The 27734-nt window shown below is 40.0% G+C and overlaps 1 protein-coding gene across 6 annotated transcripts in view; it reads left to right on the forward strand.

Annotated features, from left to right (window-relative positions):
- CEP192 (centrosomal protein 192) overlaps positions 1-27734 on the forward strand; it is a 94493-nt gene that overhangs the window by 8203 nt on the left and 58556 nt on the right. For 4 of the 6 annotated variants that reach the window (XR_014790163.1, XR_014790165.1, XR_014790164.1 and 1 more), the window contains exons 5-21: positions 623-675; positions 2781-2910; positions 3129-3268; positions 8034-8180; positions 8344-8482; positions 10571-10689; positions 12069-12288; positions 12872-13003; positions 14444-14508; positions 14595-14792; positions 15241-15364; positions 17124-17209; positions 17712-18360; positions 19033-19263; positions 21897-22041; positions 23772-23937; positions 25311-26112. Coding sequence is in view for 3 of the 6 variants with exons in the window: in XM_084849925.1 (XP_084706051.1) it covers positions 623-675; positions 2781-2910; positions 3129-3268; positions 8034-8180; positions 8344-8482; positions 10571-10689; positions 12069-12288; positions 12872-13003; positions 14444-14508; positions 14595-14792; positions 15241-15364; positions 17124-17209; positions 17712-18360; positions 19033-19263; positions 21897-22041; positions 23772-23937; positions 25311-26112 (3546 nt within the window). In the remaining 3 variants the exon portion in view is untranslated. The remainder of the gene's footprint in view (positions 1-622; positions 676-2780; positions 2911-3128; positions 3269-8033; positions 8181-8343; positions 8483-10570; positions 10690-12068; positions 12289-12871; positions 13004-14443; positions 14509-14594; positions 14793-15240; positions 15365-17123; positions 17210-17711; positions 18361-19032; positions 19264-21896; positions 22042-23771; positions 23938-25310; positions 26113-27734) is intronic. The other 2 variants (XM_084849928.1, XM_084849927.1) reach the window with 2 other exon arrangements.

Raw genomic sequence — 27734 nt, forward strand, 5'->3', positions numbered from 1 at the left:
AAGTGGAGAGGAGGAGGATAATGTAAGGTGCTTTGGGTTCCTTGCAAGAGGAAAGCAAGCAAAGGATTTTATAAGTACAAAGAATCTTTTTTGGGAGGGGGACCCAAAACAGCCTAATGAGGACTGACCAAACTTGGTGGGGGCAAAATGCTGACTGTTTGGGCTGGGGTTGGGATGGAATGGGGTATTCTGAGAGAAGGCATGACTGGTTAGAACAGTGAACAGGAACTGAACTCCAACATTGTTTTAAGGCATTAGTTTAAGCTTCCCTCATAATGCATTTGGATGTATAAATCTAAATAAATAAATAAAATATATTATTGAATCATTGGATAATGCTTGACTGGTTTATATTTTCTTAAGTTCGTGTTAGTGTTAAATTTTTTATGCACAATAGTAAATGGGTGATGTTAGGAAATTATAGCATTTCCTCCTGCCATATTAAGATAAGTAGTTACCTTTGCATAGCAAGAGGAATTGCATAAGATTTACTAACAATATAACTGATGTATCACTGTATTTAAGACTTTAAAATTCTTGAACTCAGTCACTTCTACGGATCTGGTTATTCGTGCATTCAGATTACATGTAGTAGAAGAATTGGTTCCTCTTTAACTTTCAGATTTGACAACTAGAATATTTGCTTCATTGGAAAAAGGAAGTGAAGACCACAAGGTAACTTTTTTTCTGCGGTATGATAACGCAGACTTGACTGAAAACTCATGAACTTTTTACAGCAGTTCAATAAACTTTCATTATGTATAACTTGGAGTCTGCAGTTCATCCTGCGATAAACTTTTTGTGTCCCAATTCTGACCATAGTTTTTCAGTAGAGGCTAAAAATAGCTATAAGCATTCTACATAATTTTGTCCCTGTTCAGATGATTGTCCACCACCACTACCCAGCCTGGATTGTAATTAATGAGAAAAAATATTAAGTTGGAAGTGAATGTCCATGCTGTCTGGGTGGCTATAATAAGCATTTGATTTCAGAACTGAACACATTGCACAGTTCAGATGGTTAGCATAAAATATTAGTACAGGTCTAAGCTAAAAAGCCCCAAAAGCTTTGGGGCAGGGGGTTTGAATCTCTTTCAGCCCATGGGCCAAAATCCATTTCTGAAAAGCTCTCAGGGACCTCATCCAGAGGTGAATGGGGCTGAAGGAAAAAGGGCCAAAATACCAGCATTTTTTAGCTTAAAGCTCTTACTGCCAGTAACTAAGCCTTAGGAGAAGCATTTCAGTCTTTTAGAATGTGTTTTGAGGTGGGGGTGGATGTACAAAAGCTAGGAAACACCAAACTCTCAGTTGGGGGAAAGGGGGTAGGATCAGGGAAAGGGTATGTGGCTGTCTTGGTAAGTCTGGAGAGTCAGATTTCGCATCCACGCCTAAGGTTCTGGACCCCTGCTTTAGGCTCTCCTAATAGGTAAGGTGTCTCAGTCCTCTGATAATTTTGTTTGCCCTCTTTACCTTTTCTAGCTCTAAGATAAATCATTTTGAGATGGAGCTATCAGAATTGTCCACAGTATTCCAAATATAGCTGCACCATTGATTTTGTATAAGGCATCACAATAATGGCAGTTCTGTTTTTTATTCTCTTTCCTAATGACCCCTAGTATACTGCTACTCACTGGGTTAGCATTTACATTGAGCTATCTGCCACAGGATCTTTCCTAGTTAGTCATCTCTAGTTCAGACCCCCATCTGTTCTTTTTTCTCCATGGGCCAGTTTGCATGATCACCACAGTCCAGCATAGCTTATTTAAGCCATGGTGGGTTGTGGCCCATGCCGGCAGCCGTTTTGAATATTCCAGCCCTGGTGGGGGTTGCCATGGTTTGCTGTGTCATCTGAACCTGGGCGGCATGGCTTGTTAAAGGGGGAAATAACCCTACAACAGGCCATGGGTTATTGGAAGATTGTCCCCCCCCCCCCATAAGCCATGCTGCCTGGGTTCAGATGACATGACAACCTGGGGTTTGAATAGGTAACCTGGCAGCCAAGCACCCGCACTTCATCATGGCTTAAATGAGCCACATTGGGCTGTGGTGATCATGTGAACCAAATCAAAATGTATCACTTTACACATGCTTACATTGAACCTTCTTTGCCTTTTTCTTGCCCGTTTATCAGTTTGTTTATTTTGGAGCTCTTCATCCCACCTAGGGTTTTACTACCCTGAATAATTTAGTGTTGTCAGCAAACTTGGCCACCTCACTTCTCATCCCTAACTCTAGATCATTTATGAACGAGTTAAACAGCCTCAGTCCTAGTACACGTCATTAGGGAGACACAGTTATGTGCTTTGTTTCTATTCTCTGCTTCCTCTTAACCAGTTCATAATCTATATGAGGGTCTGTCCTCTTAAAGCATAACTAAGTTTATTCAGGATGCTCTGATGAGGGATTTTATTTTTGGAAGTCCCAGGTATGAAAGACTCCTGTCTGCAGGCTTGTTGACATGCAAATAATTCCAAATAGTTGAGGCAGGACTTGCCCTTGCCAGAGTCCTGATGAATCTTCTTCAACAAGACTTGTCCTTCTATATGCTTTATCATTTTAATGCTTTCTACCTATTTGCCTGGAATAGACGTAAAACGAACTGGTCTGTAATTTCCTGGATTCCCATTTAAAAATCCCTATGGGACTTAAAACATGGGGGAACTATGTCCTGCTTGTGAGCTTTTCCTGGGTTCATCTGGTGAGACACACGAGGCTTTTGGATTCTGAAGTTGGTTCAACAAGTAAGTTATTAAAATTCATATGTTGATTTTGATTTGTAGGCAGCTTCATTAGAACTTGGTCAGAAGTGGATAACAAGTGAAATAGATGACAATGCAGTGACTGGCTTTTCCAGATTTATAGAAAATGAAAAACTCCTGAGCTTTGCAAGCCTAGAAGGGCATTCTACAGGTATACCTTTAAAAAAATAAGTACTTGGCATACTTCCACATTTTATTTCCACTAGGTGTGGCTCCACACTCATAGTAGCAAAGCAGATTTGTACATTGGTTTTTTTCTGTAGCATACATGCTAAGTGTAGATGACATGCATCTGGGGAGCTCTGGAAGAATGCAAACAGTAAATACTAAATGTCTGTAAACTTGACAAACCTTTCTTTTCTGTATTAGATGAGGATATTGCAGATGAAGAGTTCTGTGATGAGCAGTTGGAGGCCTATTTTGAGCAGCTGGTACTGCCAGAAATGGAAGATATGGAAGAATATGAACTTGGTGAATATATTAAAGGCATGGAATTGCCTCCAGGTCAGGTAAGTGAAAATATAGTTTTTATAATACTGAAGGCTTATAGGTGCACTGTGCAGCCTAATCCCATTTTTTGGTGTTCAGATGAACAATTGGCACTATTTATCTTTACTGGCCCTAATGAACATTTACTAGACAAAAAAGTGCTGACTTCTATGATGGTGGTGTCTCGTCAATTAATAGCGAAGAATCTACAGATCTGTCTTATGGTATAACTATCTTTGGAACATTGTATTAGCTGAAAAATTAACTAAACAGATAAAGGCACAAAGGCAACAAAAAGAATCTGACACTTTCCATACAATTTGGTATAACAAACAAGATTCCCAGAGAAAAACACCAGCATGTCATGGCCAGATATGGAAAGATACACTTAGATAATAACAACTAAATCTTAAACCCCATGATGAACTTCTGTGGATAAATATAAAGTTATTAATATATTGAACCTCCTGTGATTTCTGTTAACTGTAATTGGATTTCTTATGTAATGTATATGTTTTGCTGATTGAAGAAGTTAAGATTTTCTCTATACTGATTGATTATGGAGCTTGAGCACCTCAATGATGTCATGAGCTAAACCGTGAAGGGACACCCAAGACGGGAAGGTCATGGCAGAGCGGTCAGACTAAATACAATCCCTGGGGAAGGAAACAGCAACGGCAGTATTCTTGCCATGAAAACTAAATGGATCAGTACAACCACAGATATGTCGGTATACCGTCGGAAGATGGGACTCCCAGGTCGGACGATGGTCAAAATGCTACTGGGGAGGAACAGAGGATAAGTTCAACTAGCCCCAGATGTGATGACGCAGCTAGCTCAAAGCCGAAAGGGCGGCTAGCAGCCGATGGTGCTGGTGGTGAACAACGAATCCGATGTTCTAAAGATCAACACACCATAGGAACCTGGAATGTAAGATCTATGAGCCAGGGCAAATTGGATGTGGTTATTGGGGAGATGTCAAGATAGACATTTTGGGTGTCAGTGAACTGAAATGGACTGGAATGGGCCACTTTGCATCAAATGATCACCAGATCTACTACTGTGGACAAAAGGACCACAGAAGAAATGGAGTAGCTGTCATAATTAATAATAAAGCGGCTAAAGCAGTGCTTGGATACAATCCAAAAAATGATAGAATGATCTCAATTCAAATTCAGGGTAAGCCATTTAACATCACAGTGATCCAGATATACGCCCCAACCACAGATGCTGAAGAAGCAGAAGTAGATCAGTTCTATGAGGATCTGCAGCACCTACTGGATAGTGCGCCAAAAAGAGATGTTATTTTCATTACAGGAGACTGGAATGCTAAGGTGGGTAGTCAAACGACATCTGGAATTACAGGCAAGCATGGTCTGGGAGAACAAAATGAAGCAGGACATAGGCTGATAGAATTTTGCCAAAACAACTCACTGTGCATAACAAACACTCTCTTCCAACAACCTAAGAGATGACTTTATACATGGACTTCACCAGACAGTCGACACCGAAATCAGATTGACTACATCCTTTGTAGCCAAAGGTGGCGGACATCTATGCAGTCGGTAAAAACAAGACCTGGAGCTGATTGTAGTTCAGATCACGAACTTCTTATTGCACAATTTAGAATCAGACTAAAGAGAATAGGGAAGACCCACAGAGCAGTTAGATATGAGCTCACTAATATTCCTCATGAATATGCAGTGGAGGTGAAGAATAGATTTAAGGGACTAGATTTAGTAGATAGGGTCCCAGAAGAACTATGGACAGAAGTTTGCAACATTGTTCAGGAGGCGGCAACAAAAAACGTCCCAAAGAAAAAGAAAACCAAGAAGGCGAGATGGCTGTCTGCTGAGCCACTGGAAGCAGCCCAAGAAAGAAGGAAAGCAAAAGGCAACAGTGATAGGGGGAGGTATGCCCAATTAAATGCAAAATTCCAGAGGTTAGCCAGAAGATATCAGGAATTATTTTTAAACAAGCAATGCGTGGAAGCGGAAGAAGATAATAGAATAGGAAGGACAAGAGACCTCTTCCAGAAAATTAGAAACATCGGAGGTAAATTCCAGGCAAAAATGGGTATGATCAAAAACAAAGATGGCAAGGACCTAACAGAAGCAGAAGAGATCAAGAAAAGGTGGCAAGAATATACGGAAGATCTGTATAGGAAGGATAATAATATTGGGGATAGATTTGACGGTGTGGTCAGTGAGCTAGAGCCAGACATCCTGAAGAGTGAGGTTGACTGGGCCTTAAGAAGCATTGCTAATAACAAGGCAGCAGGAGATGACAGTATCCCAACTGAACTGTTTAAAATCTTGCAAGATGATACTGTCAAGGTGATGCATGCCATATGCCAGCAAATTTGGAAAACACAAGAATGGCCAACAGATTGGAAAAAACCTATATTCCCATACCAAAAAAGGGAAGCGCCAAAGAATGTTCAAACTATCAAACAGTGGCACTTATTTCACATGCCAGTAAGGTAATGCTCAAGATCTTGCAAGGTAGACTCCAGCAATTCATGGAACGAGAATTGCCAGATGTACAAGCTGGGTTTTGAAAAGGCAGAGGAACTAGAGACCAAATTGCCAATATCTGCTGGATAATGGAGAAAGCCAGGGAGTTTCAGAAAAACATCTATTTCTGTTTAATTGAATATTCTAAAGCCTTTGACTGTGTGGATCATCACAAATTGTGGCAAGTTCTTGGAGATATGGGGATACCAAGTCATCTTGTCTGCCTCTTGAGGAATCTGTATAACGACCAAGTAGCAATGGTAAGAACAGACCACGGAACAACGGACTGGTTTAAGATTGGGAAAGGAGTACGGCAGGCTTTGTATACTTTCACCCTACCTATTCAACCTGTACGCAGAACACTTCATGCGACGTGTTGGGCTTGATGAATCCAAGGCTGGAGTTAAAATCGCTGGAAGAAACATAAACAATCTCAGATATGCAGATGATGCCACTTTGATGGCTGAAAGCGAGGAGGAGCTGAGGAACCTGATGACGAAGGTGAAAGAAGAAAGTGCAAAAACTGTGTTGCAGTTCAACGTCAAAAAACCCAAGATTATGGCAACCAGCTTGATTGATAACTGGCAAACAGAGGGAGAAAATGTGGAGGCAGTGACAGACTTTGTCTTTCTAGGCGCAAAGATTACTGCAGACGCTGACTGTAGCCAGGAAATCAGAAGACGTTTACTTCTTGGGAGGACAGCAATGACAAATCTTGATAAAATAGTGAAGAGCAGAGGCATCACACTGACAACAAAGGTCTGCATAGTGAAAGCAATGGTATTCCCCATAGAAACCTATGGCTGCGAGAGCTGGACCATAAGGAAGGCTGAGCGAAGGAAGATAGATGCTTTTGAACTGTGGTGCTGGAGGAAAATTCTGGGAGTGCCTTGGACTGCAAGAAGATCAAACCAGTCCATCCTCCAGGAAATAAAGCCAGACTGCTCTCTTGAGGGAATGATATTAAAGGCAAAACTGAAGTACTTTGGCCACATAATGAGAAGACAGGACACCCTGGAGAAGATGCTGATGCTAGGGAAAGTGGAAGGCAAAAGGAAGAGGGGCCGACCAAGGGCAAGATGGATGGATGATATTCTGGAGGTGACGGACTCAACCTTGGGGGAGCTGGGGGTGGCGACAGCTGACAGGAAGCTCTAGCGTGGGCTGGTCCATGAAGTCACGAAGAGTCAGAAGCGACTGACCGAATAAACAGCAACAATGGCCATTGGCTTGGTGCAAATAAAATTTGATTTGATTTGTGATTTAAAATTCAACAAAAATAATTTTTAAAAGCAGGTTGGGGAGAGGGACCAAAATGTAAGTAACACCCTTGCCTGAGATAGCACAGGAAGCTGCTTGGAGAATTAGAAAAGGATGTGACAAAATAGTATTAGAAAAGAGGAAAGGGTAGGATGTGGATCTTAATTTTTCCAAGACAAAGTAGGTAGGAAGAGAGTCTGCTGTGAACCAGGAAATCATCCTTCATACCAGGATCATGTGTTTGTGATTCCGTATGATTTGCCAATGACTAGGACACCCTAGCCCAGCCTTCCCCAACCTGTGCCCTTGAGATATTTTGGATTGGATAACACAATCCCCAGCCTGGGTGAATTTGGCAAATACCATAACTGACTGGAGGGGGTGGATGGAGAGAATGGGCACTGTTGGGCGTTCCATAGAATTGCTTGGAGCAGTTACAAATACAAGTATCATAAAGGTATATAACTTGGCATTCATTTCTGAAAAAAAGAACCCAGCAAGCTTTGTGTGTTTTGGATATCTTTGGTTAGGTACATGGCACTTGTTCTGGCTATCGGTTTGGAAAGTGACCATGGTAGTGACTACTGGAGATGAACTTGTAACATATTACTTTGTAATATGGCTGCATTGGATAAGAAAATATGTAATCTGAAGTTTAAGATCTAGTGGTGTGGTTTGTTTTATTTCTGGTTAGGTTGAGTTGATGATCAAGACTTACATGAGAAATACATTTGAAAAAATTTGTCATGACATACTACATTAATTTAAAAATGAAAATTTAAACTTTACAGTAGCAACAATGCTATGGTGAATCTTCTTTCACCTTGGCTTGCAAAGCAACAGTTCTCAAGCACTGACAATTATGAGTGAAATGTTCCCTTTTGTAAAACAATCTGGCAAAATTCTTGTATCTGTGCCTGAAATCTTTCTAATCTTTCTTGTGCTTGAAATGATTTTTTAAAAATTGATTCAGTAACAAGTAGCAAAAACTAACTCATAAATTCTTCAGGAAAAATTCCAGGTACCTAGTATTTGCCAAGCAACAGCAAGAACTGATTCTCCTGTTCCTAGTGACAAAGAATCATATGATTTTAAGGAAGCTGGGCACAGTGTCAGAGAGGAACAATTCATACTGCCAATGACAACAAGGCAAGAGGTATGTAATAAGCTTGGCTTAAGTAATATTTAAAGCAATAAATATAGTTTGGGGGTAGGGAATGAGGTTTGGTGTCCATATGTAATATACCTTCAGAAATTTTAAAATAATTTTCTGTTAATTTTATATAAATAAGAGCCTTATCCCTTTTTCTTTGCAACAGGAAAATAAGTGCAGTAAATCTAGTCTTAAATCTGGGTGCTGTGGTAGTTCTGATAAGTCTCCTGTTGGAATAGTAGGTGATGCATCTGAAGTGTGCCATAGAACAACAGATTTTCAACGTACTACTTCAGATGTAGAAGGTAGGTTAACTTTGGCAGCTCTGTTGATAACATTTCATACTAAATGTGTGTCAGTTTGGTATTCAACAGTTCATATTCATTCAGTCTCTCCTGAAAAAGACTCTATAGTGCCTTGACAAGTTTTAAGCATCTATTTTAAAATGCATATTGGATAAAAAAAAAATAAACCTGGCAATGAAAACATGCTATAATTTATTGATATAGAAAGAACTTTTTAAAATGATGATTAAAAAATGAAGCCTAAAATATTGTGGGAATATTTATTTTATTTTTACATTGCCTTTCTACCAAAAAAGGTGCTCAAGCCAGCTTACAATCACTAATAAAACTTGATAAAAACAATGACAGGTAAATACATTAAACCGCAATTAGAAACAACAGTAGCAGAGTAAAAACAGCATCCAGCTCAGCAGACCTGCTTACACACTAAAGGCCTGCTTGAATAAAGCAGTCGTTGCCTGCCGGCAGAAGATAGCAGAAAGGGAGTGAACCTACCCTCCTTTGACAGGGAGTTCCACAGCCAGGGAGCGAACACTGAGAAGGCACTCTTTCATATTGCCACCAAACACACCTCTAAAGGCAGTGGTCTCAAAAGAAAGGCCCCTCCCAAAGATCTTAAGAACCAGGCAGGCTCATGTAGAAGGAAGTCTTTCAGGTAGCCTGGTCCCAAGCTTGGATTGTATAGGGCTTGGATTAAGATGATGTCAGGACATATTGCTTACAGAGAGCTTCAGCTATTGGGCAGTATAGAAATGAAATAAATAAATAAAATACTAAATACTGGCTTTTATTACAACATTGCTTTTATTTCAATCAATAATTAAAAATGAACACTTATAGTTCCTTAACTAACTGGTTGTTGACAATGTTAAGCACAAGTAGCTAATGTTTCTTGTAACAATTATCTGGAAACATAACTGTTTTAAAGTAAACTTGATACCGCTCCCATCAGTCTCTCAAATTTATTTAAAGTATCTGTAGACAGCAGCTTGTGCTCCTAAAAACCCAGCAGAGGTGAAAGCAGGAAAGTGGGGTTCCAGATGTAGAAGTGGGCAATACAACATTCTGCCTATTCAGATATTGTGGGGAGAACCTTCAGCACGCACAAGCCATCACAATACAGAAGTGCCTGTTAGTTTAAACATTGATTTGGATGTTGGTTTGATATCCTGTGAAGGACAAATTTGGCCGATTCACATGATCAAAATAAGCCACAGTGGCTTATTTAAATTACAGTGCATGTGGGACTGTGATAATCACTGCCCAGCTGCAGCTTGTCATGTTGCATGATTTGTTGTAGGGGGAAACAACCCTCCAATAACCCATGGCCTGTTGTAGGGTTATTGGAGGTCTGTTTCCCCCACCAACAAACTATGTTGCCTGGGTTCAGGTGACAGGACGTGCTTGGGCAGTGATTATGGAAATGGTGCCCCGCGCATGCTGCATGTGCGGGGCGTGACAGTGACTTATTTTGATTGTGCAAACCAGGTCATTATGTAAAACTAATCACCTGTTTTATATATTTTATTTATTTAAAGGATTTTTAACCCACTCCTCAGCCAGACGGGCTCCCAGAGTGGCTTGCAAACAGTTAAACAAGGTGGTTCCTGCCCTTAGGTTTCCAGTCTAAAAAGACATGATTGATATATATATACACACACACACACACACACACACACACGGAAAAGGGGATAGGAAGGGAAGAGGAAAAAATGAAGCAGTCTTTAGCAGGGTTGGTGAAATGTACCTATTTCCCTTCTCATCTCCATCAGTACAGCCTGCTGAAATGGCTGCTGGTGGTGACAATTAAGGGAGGAGTTGCCTTTATTGGGATAGTCTTCAGCAGGACTGGGGTAATGGCCTTGCTTCTCCTCTTATCTCCCTCTGTTACAGCCTGTTGATTGGCAAGTGTTCTGGTGATATATGTGCATGTAATTATATACTGTAATTTGAATCAGGAATTGGCAAAGCAGTTGTGCAGCAGGAAATGCCAAATGGCATGTGAATTTTAACTTAAAGTGCTATTTATCTTGTGGAAATAGAAGTAACATGAAAGAAATAATGTTAAGTAACTTTATATTATTGCAGGTTATTTTGCTTATGGTGGGGAAGATGGAATACCCTTAAACATTAATACGGTCAGCAATAGCAGAAACAAAAGCAAAGGACCCATTGAAAATCAGACCCCAGACATGTCTTATAATAAGGTAATGTCTCTCCTTATTCTGGCATAATTAACTTGATTTTGATTGTCTATTGGGAATGCTTTGTTTCCGTTTTGGAGGGAAACAATCTGATTAGTCAAAATTTTCAAAACATCTCATGACTTATGAGACCATGCCCCATACATATTTCTGCTATTGGTTCCAGACTCAATAGTTGTCTTTCCCATTCTATGAACTTGGGTCAGATAACATTTATTTGTTGTGTCCAGTCGTCCTTCCTTACTCCCAATCCTGTATGCTTGGGACAGAGTATTTGCAGGCAAGGGAGGATAGAGAATAGTATGTATTGACTGCTTTTTCAGTAAAATTGCCCAAAATGGCACATGCAGCTTAAAAGCAATGAATACCTATGATCAAAATGGAAATAAATACAAAGATAAAAGACTCAAAAGACCAAAGAAAGATGAACAAGTCTTCGGTAAATAAAAAGGTCTCAACCTACTAATGGTAGGTAACAAACAAAAGAGCTTACTGGGCCTTACTGGGAAAATTGTTTCATAGGGCAAATGCCACTACTGAAAAGGCTGCCCCATGCCTTGAAGAACACAATTCTCTCAGTAGGAATTCAGAGCAGAGCTCAATTATCTGAAGTAATGGAGATGTTTACTTTTGAAGTATAAAGTATTCTGGGTGATAAAAGGATTTGAAGGTGATAATTAGCATGTTAATTTTGGTGTGAAAGCCAGTAGGTGGTCACTGCCATTGTGCCAAAGCAAGTACAGTATGTTTTCCGTGCCTTGCACCAGGACAGCACTGGTTGAAGCTTTTGAACCACTTTCAAAGACAACCCTGCATGAAGCACACTGTAATAATCCAAGCTAGAGATCCCCGAGGCATGACTCACTTTGTCTCAAACAAAGCAGGTTCACAACCAACTTACCAGCCAGAGGTAATAAAAGGCACACCTGACCACTAGATTATAGGAGAAACCCTAGATCTCCTGCTTTAAGGATAGTGTGATCCCATCACACAGTTATCTCTTACACATCACTCCAATGTAGATCCTGCTTCAGCAGCCTTGCCATTTGATAATGGAACAAAATACTGAAATATATTTGGGCCAGGCAGCTTCAAATTTTTAGGTTTAGCTGCTATCTGGCCCCTTTGGATAGGTGGAACCCACTACCTGCAGATGGAACCCACTATCACATGCAAGTGTTTACAGTATTTCCTGTGGTGATGAGTTGATCAAAACCAGGAAATTGAGTATTGATAAAGTCCTCTAGTGTTAACATAAAATCTTACTATAAAAGACTTTCCTATTCATTCAGAAATGGCCTAGGGAAATATCTGTTAATTGACAGTGAAAGGAAATGAACTTTTTAAACATATCTTAAAATACTGCTTTTCTGTTTTTTTAGAATAATGACACAAATTTAACCAACTCTGAACTAAAGCTGGATTCACTCTACTTTAAATGTACTGATGACAATGCTGCTTCTGAGATTTGGCACACAGAACAGCAAAGCCAATATTCTCATCTGTGTCAAGTGGCTAATGACAGTCATGTTCCTCTGGCTGATGTATACCTGTCCCCAAGTTCTTCCAGAGGATGTGAGCAGTATCAGTGTACAACAGAAGGTTAGTTAAATGCTGGCTGCTATGTGCTTGGGGCTTTTAAATTCATTTGAGAATCTCCTGAATTCGGTGGGTTGCTACTGGTCAAGCCATTGTCCTATGTCTGATCCAAATATCGCATAGTTAGTGTACCTTTCAATTACTGCAGTTTTCTTAATTTGATGTCTGTAGAACAAAAAATACCTTTGAACCCAGCAGTTCAGTGAAACTACTTCAATCCAATGTTTTCAGAAACATTCTTTCAACTTAATCTCTTGCTCAAAGTATGTGTGCTCATATCAGTTCCTTGTTTTGCTTTCCCTTCTCCCTGTTTCCACACCTCTCCCACTTTCCCCAACTGTCAAAATATGGATAGTAATATCCTTTGGGCAGGAACCTTGCTTACGTTGTTGTTGTTGTTCAGTTGTTAAGTCGTGTCCGACTCTTCATGACCCCATGGACCATAACATGCCAGGCATTCCTGTGCTCCGCTCTCTCCCGGAGTGTGCTCAAGTTCATTGCTTATGTTACTGTAATGTAATGATGTATGTGAAAACAGTTGTTTAATATGGAGGAATCTAAAGGCAATACTTGATGCATTTTTCAGAGGACCCACCACATAATGTTGTATATCAAAATGAAGAGGGTAGATGGGTGACGGATCTTGCATACTACACCTCATTTAATAAAGAACAAGTATTCAATCTCTCAAACATAAGTGGAGATTTCATAACTGGATGTAAGTCTGCTTATATTCGTCACTCCTTTGAAATGTCTTGGTAGAAAATTCATTGTATATCACTTGCTAACTTTAAAGGAACATCCCTCTGCATTTACAAAATATGAGAGTGGCAGACGTAATTGTATGCAGTTCTGTGAATTTCTCAAATGTACTAAGATTATTTTTCTTTACAATTAAAGGTGTGTAAGTTTTACAGCAGGGGACTTCATAGCTTTCCTCTGAGCAGGATTGGGAAAGGTTTTTTTTTAAGCATACATTGGAAACCGGTCACTGAGATACATTTTGTAGGTAATGTAATGCACATACCAGTTGTATGACAGCAAAACAAAAATACGTTAAACAGTTCTATTTTAAAGAAAGGGTAAAAAACCAAAGTCATGGACCTGGCAGGAAATTACAAAATTAAAAGGCGAGTAACCTGACTTACTCTAAACTTGGTGTATTTATTGTGATTTAATTTATGATAACTACATTGTGTTGAAGCAACTGCTTGGCTGCCTATTAGCCACTGAGTGAACCTCATGGTTTTCTTGCTGGCATATAAATTTCTGAACCACTTGGGACCAGATTACTTGGTACCTTGCTGTCGCTGATATAGACCTGTTCGATCAATAAGGGAGCAATCCTATGGCTGCTAGACAGCAGCTAGATGGCCATAGGATATTGTGTTATCCAGGAACCGACCTCGGAGCTGTGTGGAGCGGCCAAAAAGGAGCATGGCTGGGGGTGTTCTGGGGTGGGGAGGGCAAAAATGCCTGCACGACACATCCAGTGTGTTGTACAGCAGCCTTCTTCCCTGCTCTGTCCTCCTGCAGAGGGAACAATGTCTAGCCGAAAATGCAGGGCAGGAGAAGCACAGAGGGAACGTTCCCCTCTGTGCTTCTCCTGCCCTGCTTTGGATAGGCGGTGGCCTCCGAGTATGGAGGTGGCCGCCTACCTGGATAGGATTGCGCCCTAAGATCATCAGATCTTGCTGGGTGTACTGCAGCCTATAGATTGCCATCTGGCAGCAACCTGGAAACAGTCCTACTTTGTGGTGGTTCCCACTATTGTGGCTATGAGGGAGGTGCTAACTGCCATATGTTTTGGTGCCAGTTAAAGCCTTGTCTTCACCTAGGCCTTCCCTGACTGATTGTATTGCCCAGTTTGATTGTTAGTTCTCAGATTTTAAATATTTTAATTGAGATCTATGTATTTTTAAAATGTTTTTACCAGAGATGTTTTGTATTCTGTTTTTAAATCTTTTCTGTGAGGGCATTTTATATTTTAAACTTCTTATATTGTAAACTGCTTCAAAATGTCTTTAGATATAGCCAAGCAGTCTATAAATTGATTAAATAAATCAACTGGCCTTTAACTCATCCAGTTTGTCACGGGACCTTGGAATATGCTGAGATGTAAAATGTATAATTTTCTCCCACCTCATTCTCTGAAAAGCTGACGCAATTGCTATGATTGCCCAAGATCAAGAACAATTTGAAAGGGAGCACAAGTTTATACAGGTAGGCAACATTCTGAAGAGAATTCTAGAATGCCTGTATTTATAGCTAACAATAATTCTTGACTTTTGAGTTTGCTACAATTTCAGGAAGAGAAAATGGACCCACAAAATACCTCTGGATTAGGAGATTCATCATGGAAATCAGTTAATAACTACAGCTCTCTAAGAGCTTCACAAACTGACTTTAGCAAAGATGCTAGTTATTTACGGCTCTCTCTGGGAGAGTTCTTTGGTCAGAGATCTGAGGCTCTCGGTTGCCTTGGAGGAGGTGGTGATGTGAAACGGGTATGTAGCTGGTTTCTCCATATCCTTGTACCAATGGATGCACGTTTCCTTTTAACAAGATTGCTTTCTCTTAGATCCAGTCGAACAAGCTCATTTGAAGGGCTCATAACTAGAAAATAGATCACATGCTTTGTACACAGAAGAACCAGGTTCAGTTTCTGACTTCCTCATTAAATGGCCTCTGATAGCATGACTGGGAAAGATCGTATCTGAGAGACACTGCAGAGGTTACAATACTATGTAACCTAGTATTGACTTGATATGAGGCATCTTCATATGTATGTAAATTTATGTGGAGCTACTTCCTTCAATGGACTGTGAAATGCTCTTCTAGCAAACAGATTTTGAAAACAAATTTGGCATACACCAAATGTAGACACAATTCTTGCCAACATCTGTTATAATGCTTATCAAAAATATATATTACTAACATTATGTTCTCTTATAGCCATCTTTCGGTTATCATATTACTTCTCCAGAGAAGAGACAGCCTATACCTTTGTTGAGGCAATCTGATGTATGTAGAGCAAACTCTGATGAACAGAATTTGCAAATTTCTGACACTCTTCAAGGTAATTTCTCTTAAAGCTTAAGTTAAAGTGCTTATATGAAATTTGGGTGCACTGACAATTTTCACTTCTGTGGAACTAGCTATTTGTTTATAACTACTGGATAGGTTAATATTTTAGTTCTCTTACTGTATCTACTTGTGTATTGGGCCAAGTCTGAGATGTAAGACTTGTCACATGTTGTCTGTATGGAAGTTATTTTTTCATGTTTTGTAGCACTAGTTGGGATACTTAATTTTGTAGCTCTATATAACGTACACTTACAAAACAAACTGCTATCCTGTCAGTAGGCATGAGTATAACTGAGGACAACAAAATGAGCTCTGTGTTAATTGGCCAGCTGAAGTGAAGCATTCAATGTAATTTGGATATTTGACATTGTCTGTAAAATGATTTGCATTGAATATTTCAATGCTGAAATTTGGCACACATGTTTAAGGAATAATTCTACATTTCAAGTTGTGAATACCAGCTCGGTCCCAAAATCTGCTACCACACTGCTGTTGCTTCACACTCTTGCCACAGGCCCTCTCAGTTTTTATCTGTTGGCAATTGGTAACATAGGCCTTCTATGGGTGCACTCCAGCCATCTGAGCAGAAGCAAAGATCAGCAGGGGAAGCAGGTGCAGACTCCTTGAAGGATGCAGGAATGGGTATTGGCACTGGGATACTGTTGCATACTGAGCTGTTAACTCTGTTGAGCACAGCTCAGGAGATCAGAGGAACTGTTGCAGCACTAAGAGGGTGAACAGTGATGACTAAGGCAGCTCAGTCCTTCCTGACAAAGAAAGGACTCCTATTTTTTCTCTCCTCAAACTTCGCTGAGATCTAAAAGTTAATGCCTGCTATACTGACATAAACTGATAGGCATTCTGCTGATGTTCTTTAAATATTGCCCCTTCAGCTCTTGACAGAAATGCATATTTCTAGGTACTTAATTATATTTAAAATATTATCTTATGAAGCTTAACATTATCCTCAAGCACTGCTTGGTAGTGTTCAATGGAGATTAAGTGAAAATACTGATATAACTGAACTGTCACATGGGAAAGACCCGTTACTAACACTGGCTTCTGTGAAGCATAACTGCTGCTATGATGTACATTCATAATGACTGCATTTAAGCAATAGTTGATTGTTTCATAAACCAGTTTATGATCCCTAATTCATTAATTCATTCACCAGCGTTACACAGTTCGCACCTAATGGAAAGCTCTTGCTTATCACAAGTCAGGATCTCTGTACCAAAGCTGATGTATGACTGGGGGTGGGGTGGAGAGGCTCAACCTCGGTGCTCAACTAGTGCTTCATAAATAACGATTCATGAAATCGCAGATGATATTCCAAATACAGCCATTGTGTGTGAAGAGCCAGTGTGGTATAGTGGCGAGAGCGTTGGACTGGGAGCCGGGAGATCCGGATTCTAGTCCCCACTTGGCCACGGAAGCTCACTGGGTGACTTTGGGCCAGTCACAGACTCTCAGCCCAACCTACCTCACAGGGTTATTGTTGTGAGGATAAAATGGAGAGGTGGAAGATAATGTAAGCCGCCTTGGATTCCTTGCAAGAGGAAAAAAGGCAGGATATAAATGCAATAAATAAATAAATAAGTTGGATTTGAAACCTATATACATAAAATGAAAATCATCCGTGGTTGTCATAAATCTTTGTGGTCGCTTCCCTCATTGTTGGCTTATTGTAAGCAGTATTCTAGTCAACACAAGCTACTGCTTTTTTGTGTGTGTGTCTTCTTTTTTTGTAGAAGAGAGCCTTAAAGAAAAATCTCACACTGCATCTACTACTTTTACCCTTGGTGAAATAGGCACACAAACCAGAGAGAATAGAAGTGTAAGTATGCAAATAGATACCAAAAGAAAACCACAGGTGTTTGATAAACAGTATTTGATTTATAAAAAATATTGTTAAATATGATATATGTCTAAGAAACAGTTATTTAGTAACCCAGTTTACACAGTCAAATAACACCATGGCCTGTTGTAGGGTTATTTTAGGATTGTTCCCCCTTAAACAAGCCAGGTTCAGAGCCAGGCCTGTGCAGGTAATTAGGGAAATAGTGGCTGGAATGCACCACCAATTAAAATAAACCACTGTGCCTTGTTTGATCATGCAGCCAGCCCAATCTGAGGTTGGAAGGTAAAACCTAGCTTCTCTCAAGGTCTGATATGGAGAATGTAGCATTAAATTGTGTGATGTGTCCCAGCTACACTCTTGTATTCTTATAACAGTTGCATCACCTTTTCTGGCCAAATTGTCTGGGTAACATTTGTAATAGATTTTCAAACAACACAAGTTCAGTTTCACTACAGGATGTTATTTTTACAACTTTTAGGAGAAACTGGAAGAAAGAAAAGTTGAAAGTGAACGCCATGACCTAGAGCCTTCTGTTCTGAGTATAAGCACAATTGCCTCTGCTATTGCAGATGCTTCTGTTAGTGCTGAACCCTCACAGCTAGCTGCTTTGATGATGAAACTTTCAAATAAAAATAGAGAGAGAACTAATATACCAGAAGCTGGCAAACTCACAGACTTTTCTGTCATCAGTCAGCTAATATCCAGCAATGGAGAAAATAGCACATTTGATATAGAGAAATATCTCAGAAGAAGTGATGAAGTTGGCAACAACAGTGAGCCTGAAAGCATCATTAAACATGAAGAAACTGCCACAGAGTGGCACCAATTTTTGTACAAACAGGAATGCAAAACTACTACTGCAGAAGACCTGTCCAAAAGCAGTTTCTATATCCAGTATGGAAAAGAGAAGCAGCATTTGGAAAAAATAAATGAGGAAAACTGTTTCAGCAGTTCACCTTGTGATACCAGTTCTGAGCAGAAAGAGGAAATAGAATATTCAGAAGCAGCATCTAATATAGATGAATATTTTCAGTCAAAGACACAGTCTTCTGTTGCACCAGCTTCAAAACAGAGGCCATCCGAAAGTGCTAAAACATCTTTGGAGGGTAGTGTAACAACTTTTCCCAGTAAGTCTTAAATTTTAAGTTTCGTTCTCTAAACCATACAGTAGCTCATCAAACTATAACATCCTATTTTGGATGAAATGGGAAACTATCATTAAAAGGCTAGTATATTAAATCATAGTTTGAAGTTGCAAACCAGCTCGTGCACATGGAGGCGTAAAGGGGCTGTATGCATTGCCAAAAAGCTTATTTTTATCTTGCCTTATTAAGCTGAAATATGATCCTCTGAACTCTTCCTCTGTGTAAAATTGTAAAATATGCAGATATGTGGCCTTATATTTTCTATACATATGCACTTGTTAACTTGAAATTGTACCTTGTTTTCTACTCTATACACAAGGTAGGTGTATGCCACAATAAAACCCATGCTGTCTTAGGTAGTACTACCTTTCCTGAACTAGTTTTAGCATGCTTGAAGAGCATTATGCATAAATCTGTGCTTTGTAGAGACAGTAATCTGAAAAGCCAATTACAACTCTGATTTAATATCTGACCAGTATTGTATCCATTCTAGTTGCCTCATTTATTCTCTTACTCATTGTCACTATTTATTTATTTCATTTCTATACAAAAGCTCTTAATGCATTTCTAAAAATGGAAAAGTTTTAATCCCACATAAGTGGCATAGAGGCAAAAAGGAATAAACAACTTGTGACCTCTTTTTTGTCTTTCCAGCTTACTCTATATTGGAAAGAAGAGCTAGCAAGAGCATTCTGCCCTTCAATTTAAAATCTATTCCAGTATTGGTTTCCCCTCTTCCTGTATATCCCGAAAAAGAAAAAGCTACACACCAAGTTAAATACCAGGATAAGCAAGATGGAAAAATCCCTGAAGGGAATGCTACATGCAACAATGAAAAACATGTAACCTTTGAAAACACATCCCTTGATAACCAGGAAATTCCTGGCAAGTAAAAAAAAAAAAAAAGTAGCTATGCCAATTTCTGCAGCAATTTCTCTTGTTTTGAGAGCAAATTAGTTTGTTGTTCATAGGAGGATAATTGTGTCGCTGGGTGACACCTCTCATCCACTTCTGGGGGCTCTTTCCTGGTATCCATTGAAGTAATGGAGATCCTGCTTCTCTCTGAGGCTGAGGTGTTCTTTCAGAAGCTCCCCGCCCTTGCTCCCAATAGCTTTAGTTAGGTAGGCAGGCTTTGTTTTGGGCACCTGCTGTTGCTGTTCAGATTGTTGGTTTGTGGCTCTTTCCTTTTTTTTTCATAGTGGGGAGATGCATGGAAGTCTAATCTCGAGAAAGAAAAGGAGTGTGATCTCTCTAACAGTAAATGGGGAGTCAACACCACTTTTTCTAGGCCTGGAATAACTATCATGGACACCAATTTGTATCTCCCATTTGACACACATAACTATATCTCCATCACTGTTAGCTGAGCTTGTGATAAAGTCTTGCTAATACTGAACCAGGCCCTGGTCTGTTGGAATGATGGTGCTTTGACGAGAACTTTCGTGAAAATCTGTGCCCCCTGAAATTTACACGGGACTCTAAAGGACAAAAGGAACACTGTTACCCTTATTAACTCTGTTGCTTTTGGAATGAAGGACGTTCCTTCTTTCAAAACATCCTTCAGGAATACTCGCTGAAAAGGGAGTGATAGATCTCGACATGGCTTGCTGATGCCACTCTGGCAGTCAGAGCAGTAGTCTCAAACTACAACTACGCTCTTTTCGCCTAGTTCTCCTAAGCCATTCCTCCTGACAAGAGCCTGTACTGGAGCATTGATGTGGTACCTGTAACGACTCCAGTTAGGCCAGAAGTGGCTGATGTGGCTTTTGGTACACAGTGATTTAGCATAGCAAATGTTTTTAAGTGGTTGTAGACTGTTTCACACAAAATGTTTTGTCCCTCTGTTTGAACAAGGCTCTCTCAGTATTGGGATTAAAAATTTATTATTTTAGATGATTCACAGCCTCAACAGAAGGATACTAGTGTGGCTTTTCCAGGGGCTAGACTCTCCATTCATAAATTATCCTTTTTCCTACTATCTTTGACAGAGTAGTTAAACCAGAATTATATTATCTGGAATCAGGTAAAGGTATTCCAACCATAGCTAGAAAGCTCTATGGAGGTCATCTGAGGTGATGGAGTTATTGTTTCAGACAAAGAGGCAGATTTTGTGCTGACCACAGCTTGGCCCAAGTGCCTCTTTTATGCATTCCCACTATTAGCCTGTTTGCCACAGTCTTTCCAAAGCTATAACTAGAAAGAGCCCAAGTTAGCTTAGTTTCCCCATTCTGCCCTCCCTCCTGGCACTTGGTAGAGGCAAGCTTCAGCCATCACTTCAGTGTTGAACAAACCAGGTTCTAAAACCCTCTAGACATTCTCACACTAAACAGTTTTTGAAAGGAGATTGCATGCTTAACCCACCCACAGTTCTAGGTTCCTCAGAAGTGACCTTTATTTGGTATAGGGATTTTGATAAAATCACCATTGGAACTTATCCATATTGTTTCCCTCTGCAATTTCACTCTGAAAGGAACTTTTTGTAGCATCAGCAGGAGTGTATTTGAGTTAAGTGCCATTGTCAATCTGTCTGCGGCACTTAGCACAAAGGCTTTTGTTTTTGTTTAAAATATTTTTTAGACTGCCTGTCAAAGCAGAATCCTCCCAAGCAGCTTTACAACAAATATGAAATGTAATCACAATTTCAATAATACAATAGAATTTAAAACCACCAATTATAAATACCAAAAATTTCAAAAATAACAAACAATGCTTACATTTAAAAACCTAGTTCAAAACAGCACAATAGCAATCGAAAGCCAATAAACCAGCAATATAATCAATGAGATAATCTCAATTAAAAGCCACTCAAATCACACATCTTCAAAGCCCTTTTGGAGGCCAAAGCTGATGGGGCCATCCCTTGAAAGGGTGCTCCACAGATTAGTGGACACCACTGAGAAGGTCTGCTCCTAGTGCCTATAGGTCTTAAAAGGCAGGCCAGCAAGAAGGGCCTCTGATACCAACTTTTAGGGTGCAGCCAGGTTCATTTGGGTGTAGGTGATACTATAAGGCAGCTAGTTGGAACATTTCTTCTAAATTTGTCCAGCAGTACCAGATTGACACCTTTGCCTCAACAGAAGCTTTGTTTGCATGAAGAGTGTTGTAGTAGGTAGTAAAGTGCACTAACCTCTGACCTAGAGAACTTGAGTACAGCTGCTAAACACTGTACCTTTATAGGATGTCATTCCTATATGATGGGGAGAAATGTTGAACTTACAGCAAGGTTTCTTTCTGGTCATGGAGTGGATGACATCTTGGCTTTGGCCTGTACTTTCTGCAGTCAGAATGCTACATCCCAGGCTTGGCCTTCTGTTCTATACATCTCTTCACTATTTACCAACGTAGTGTTTGGGGTTAGAAATGTCACAGTTAAGGACTTTTGCATAGGCTTCAGAAATGTCTATGGGTAAAATGTGTCTTCTGAGGTGGGTAGTCACAATCTCAGAGGTCATTCTTCCTCAATGACCCGAAAGAACCTTCATGATGAAGTCCAACATTTTTCTTTTTTCAATGTTCAGGAGAAGCTATTGTAACTGAACAGAAGCTTGCAATGCCTACGCCCAGTACACTCATGTCAGATGATGAACAATACAGCTTCAGACCTTCAACCTCTCCTCTTATTCATTCATCTCCAAGTGAAGCTTCTGGAACTGCACTTTCGGGGTAAAAACTATAGGGGAGCATGACAATCACAAAAGGGGGTGGGTGAGTTGAACTTTACTGTAGAGGAATATACTGTCAGACAATTGGACTATACAGTCCAGTCTCAGGCAGAGATTTTTCCCATCACGTCCTGGTCCTTTTTTAAACTGGAGCTGCCAGGGATTGAACCTGGGACCTCCTGCATGCAAAGCATGTGCTCTATCACTGAGTGATGGTTCTTCAGTTGAATTTGCTCTTTCTTAACTAGTCATCAGCAAAGGTCATTTCTCTCCTGTACAACAGGCCTAATTACCATTTTAAAAAGTGTCCTCCATAAAAAAGAAACCTCTTCAAGACAATTATGGAAGTAATTTAAAATGACAATGGACTTTGCATAACTTTAATAGCATGAACTACAAATGGGGATATTGCTGCTTAGCATTCTTGCCAAGTGAACATGGTGTTCAATTATGCAGTGTAAGGGATAGCTGTGATTGGCAGAGTGGCTAAAACTTTTAAGAACTTAATCATTATGCATTGAAGAGCCAGCCATAATCTAATTTACTCTTGCACATTGGGACTCGCTGAAGGAGTAAGGCTGTCTTAGGCATTAAAGTGACAATACAAGGTAGACTTCGGGTGCAATCTTATGCATGTTTAGACAGAAAAAAATCCAGCCATACTGGGAGTTGTAGGACTTTTTTCTGTCTAAATATGCATAGGACTGCATCCTTTGACAAATCAAAAGTTAGATATTAAAATTACTGTTTACTTTAGGAACTTATCTTCTGCCTTTCAAAACATGTTTTCCCTGTCTGTCTCCCTCTCTCACACACACCTACACACACACACACACACACACACACGTGCGCACACTCGCTATCTAAAATTATTAAAAAATAAAAGCAGCATAAAATATAGAAGACCAGCTAATAATCAATAGTATCATTACTTTATAATAAGGAGCAGCAAAATGCAATTGAAATTTTAAAAAAGTCTTAAGGGCCAGTGAGTCAAATGTACCTCTTAAGGGAGGGAGTTCCAGAAATATAGACTACCACTGAAAACACACAGTTCCTTGAGCCTGCCAATCTTATTAGACCTATTGGAGGTCTACAAGAAGGGCCTCTGGCCAGTCTCAAGGCCTGGGTGGGTTCATGTGGGCATAGGTGGTCCATTAGGTAACCTGGTCCCAAACAGTTTAAGGCAGGAGTGGGCAATTTGTGGCCTTGCAGATGCTTTGGCCTACAAGTTCCATCAGCCCTATCCAGCATACACAATGTTGAGGGGTGATGGCAGTTGTAGGCCCAAACAACTGGAGGGCCATAAGTTGCCTGCTCCTGTTTTAGAGCTTTAAAGGTCAATTCCAGCACTTTAAATTGGTCTCAGAAGTGAATAAGTAGTAAGAGCATCTGATAGAGAATTGTAATACGCTCCAAACACCTAGCCCCAACAAGCATCTGGGCAGCTGCAGTCTAGACTAGCTGAAGCTTCCAAACTATTTTTTAAGGCAGCCCCCACATAGAGCCTAGTCTGGATGTAACCAGGGCATGAGTAACTTAGGCAGGGTTTGCTGTTTGTAGGTAGGGTAGCAGCTGGTATACTATCCTAAGCTGATAAAAGGCCCTCCTAGCCATCGCTGTCACCTGTTTTTCCACAGATAGTGCAGAGTCCAGAATGACCGCCAGGCTGCATAGGCAGTCTAGATGTGGCAGTTTAAATGTTTAAAGTCCATGTGTTTTTTTTCTTAGATCTGATTGTCCTTGTATAACATCTCATCTTAAGGAGTCGTCTTGCAATGATTCTATACCACCTCAGTCGGTATATTCTGATCCTAGCTTGGAACGATTGACCTTTGTTTCTGCCTCTGAAAATATCCTTAAAAATCTAGCTTTGTCTACTCCAGAGAGTTATAAAGTAAGTAACTTGCTAAATAATTTTTATATGCAAAGTTTAAAGTTTAGCCACCTTAAGTACATTTTATGAAGTGCTATCTTTGGATTCTGACTTGTATCATCTAGGTTAACATGCTCATGCTTCCCAATTTCACTGCTTCTGTTCATATGTGCAATTAAGTGGCAGGTCTAGAACTGCTGATAGGGCAACTGTTGCACAAAACATTAAGTAGCACTCCCTCCAACCCCAACACACACACACACACACACACACACACACACACACACTCACACACACTTAATACTCCTTGGTGGCACTTCCTAGAGTTACTTTTTCCTTGATTCATAGAGCAGTAGTTGTCTTTCAAAGAACCATGAGATTGCTAACTCAGTAGTGAGAATAATCACCACTATAGACTATATTGATAGTTATTTATTTAGTGATTTGTCTTGTTTACTTATCAATTTTAATGCAGTCGACATGTATAAATCACACATTTAACTGCCCTGCTCTCAGAAGTTGCCAGTTGCATTCTTTTGAAAAGACAGTAGTTTCTTTGGGGTTTAACATTTTTCTCTTCAGTTCCAAATGTTAGACCTTGTGTTGAAGATGTACACATTTTTACCATATTTTGAAGCAATTCAGTTTATTGGGTGGCTTTTCTTGCTTGAGACTTTGGCAACTACTCAGATACTTGTCTAATGTGACTGAATGGCCTTCTGGTTCCTTCCAATTCAGTCTGCATTTTCTTCAGATAAATGAAGGTAGTTTTGGTAGTAGAAACATAGGGCTATATCCAATACGAAACAGACTTCACTTGTGCAATGGAGATTTCCCTTCCTCTCTGTAACCCCCTGCAAGCCTCCCAGATCTGCTTCAGAGGGGTGCCACTCCTCTGGAGCAGATTTGGGAGGTGCAGGAGGAAGAGGGAGTTGGATCTGCCAGGGTTGTCCATTCCACTGACAGAAGAACACTGTTGGATACAACCCATAAGTTTGCATCCTGAGACAAGGTATATTTTTTTCCAGGAGTTCAGGTTATTCCTTACTAGCATGTGCACGTGAAATTCCTAATAGTATTCTATTCAAATTGACATTCTGCATAGACACAGCAGTATTTAGTTAACGTCAAACATGGATCTTTATTTTGTAACCATTTGTATGTTACAAGTAAACTTCCTGTGTCCATGGTGTTTATGGCAAAAGCTCCCTTAACTTAGCAGGTAAGTATGCTACTATGTTTATTATATTATATAGATTTATTGGTGCTTTGAATGTGTAGTATGGTATTCTGTTGAGGGTAAGTGTATAAACGTGTATCTGGCATATGATCACTAGTCTTAAATTTACTATAAATTGTGAACACTGATCAGAATTTTAATGCCTTCTGTTCAGAGCAATCGCACCAGTGAGTTGAGCACAACAATAGTTTGGACCAGTCCAACTTCATTATTGGAACAGGAAACTGGAAAACACACTGCTTTGCAAAATATCCAACATCCATCACACAGCACCAATGCAAGAAACCGTGCTAAGAAGCTAGAAGTAAATGAATCAGCAGATCCTACCAGTCAACCTGAGAATCAGAAATCAACTGGAAAGCTTCCACCAAAAAGTGAAGATCAGCCTGCACAGAACTGTTCAAGTAATACTGAACTGGGTCAGGTTGATACACCTGTAACACAGCATGACTATACCGATATAGCACATGGACTAGGCTTACCCTCTCTAAAAAATGTGCTGCCTTCTAACAGTTTAGATGGCTGTATTTCAGTAAATCAAAACAGAGCAGATTTCAAATCCAATGGTAGTGCTTCACAGATTCCAGAGGTAACTGCAGCAGTTCCAACACTGCTAACAGGTTGTTCTCTTACAACCACTCCATTTGCCCAACAATATCTGGGAAGCTTGTCATCTCACACAAACATTGCTTTGCCTCAGTATCATGTTGGTTGTCCTCCAGTTTTTGGTGTTCCAGCAGGACTGATCTATTCTACAATCCCTGTGGGTCATATTCAAAACTCACTGACTACCGGAATGACACTAGGTCCAGAAGTTGGGTCTACCATGTTGAGTACCACTCCACATTGCAATTTCACATCCAACCAGAATATCTTCAGTGGTATATCACATACAGAGCAAGCAGCTGATGCTGACGGACCTAGACAGTGGAGGGAATCTGTGCCATTTGGCTTTGGTAAGTCCATTTTCTTTCCGTTTAGTAACATCTAAAATATTCTGTGCTCAATAAGATGCTTATCTGGACTTTTGGGTCACATGTTATGAATCTTTTAGAATCTAAAGTTTATATGAATAACATTTCCATTTTGAGTTGTTCTTCATTTGTTTATCTGGAAAATGCTCCATGGTATAGATAGTAGACTTGCTTGTTTATATGAAAAATATATTATTTCCTTTCCTCCTATATACTCGTGTGTGTGTGTGTGTGTGTGTGTATGTGCACGCACGCATGTGCTCTCCCTCCCTCCCCCCCTCCACTCTCCATTTTCCACACCCTATTTTCTCTTAACATCTTGCTTTCTGTGCCCTTTCTTTGCTGAATGGAACTTGAGCAGATAAACAATTATTTTTAAATTAATTACCTTAACCTCTAGAAATCATGTTGCTAAAATAATTATGTATTGCAACTTAATGTACGTAAATGGCAACTTTGAAATATTTGTATATTCCTTTTCTGGATGATAGCATCTAATAACTGTACATGTAGTAGTTCTGGTATCCCTCTGGCCCCTGCTTTGAGGTTGATATGGAATAATAAAACAACACTTGGGGCTGTTCACAATTATTAACTTGAGATGCCATATACACTGAAACATTCTTCAAACTTAAAACAGCTTGAAATTAAAGAAGAGAAGGAACAACAAAGCGTAAAAAGTTGGAAAGTTTCAACGCAGGTACCAGAATTACAAGGATATTTTTTTAATATGACTCTACAGTACTTGACTTAAAAAAACAATAGGCTTACAGCTAGACACTAAGGCTGTAATTCTCTAGGATCACCCATACAGACTGCTCCCTCTGGCCTGTTTACCGTCTTTCCCAGAACTCTTTTCCTTTGCTTGACAATTTGGGTACCTAGCTCACATGAGTGGAGTGGTGGGTAAACCATAAGACACTTATCCAAAGCTGTAAATTCTCTTGAATGGGAAATGAGGAGAGGGAATCCAATCATGTGTTGCTGCAAATTAGATTAGTTGTCAATTAATTTTGATAGTAAGAACTGGTGGCTTGCGGTTGGAGGTGCATGAGGAGACATCTTTGCCTGCCCTGATCCCCAGCCGAATTGGGCTCTTGCCAGTCTGCCAAATAGTTGGGAGCCCAATTCTGCTGGGAAACAGGGCACATGAGGATGATTCCCTTTGCAAGCCCTATTTCCCCCCCCCGCCAACAATCCGGATCCTCCCCCCGCCCCCATATATAAACACCTTATGAGAGAATGTATTACTCTTGGGAAGTGTAACATGGGGCAGTTGGGGGGTAGGGGAAGTAACTATCACAAACTACAACCCACAAGAATGTCTTCTATTTTCTTAAACCCTAATTATATGAATTGGCTACTCAATCCTGTAATAACCTTCCCAAAACTCTGTATCACTGTCCTGTTCTCCGACGTTTTTCTTGTTCCTCCCAATAGCTACACAAATTTCTCCTAGATCATAGTACACCTTACCCAGTACTGAGTGCTGATCTTGTGCTCTTGCATTAATGTGGTGGTTTACCTTTGCAGCAGCCCCCAATATGAGAAGCTCCATCCAGCATGGAAAGTCTGTGCTGCAGCTGCTTCTCACACCAGCATCA

Source organism: Heloderma suspectum, chromosome 4 (genome assembly GCF_057233095.1).
Source record: "Heloderma suspectum isolate Gila_16-S chromosome 4, 16-S_ref, whole genome shotgun sequence".
Classification (NCBI taxonomy): Eukaryota; Metazoa; Chordata; class Lepidosauria; order Squamata; family Helodermatidae; genus Heloderma; species Heloderma suspectum.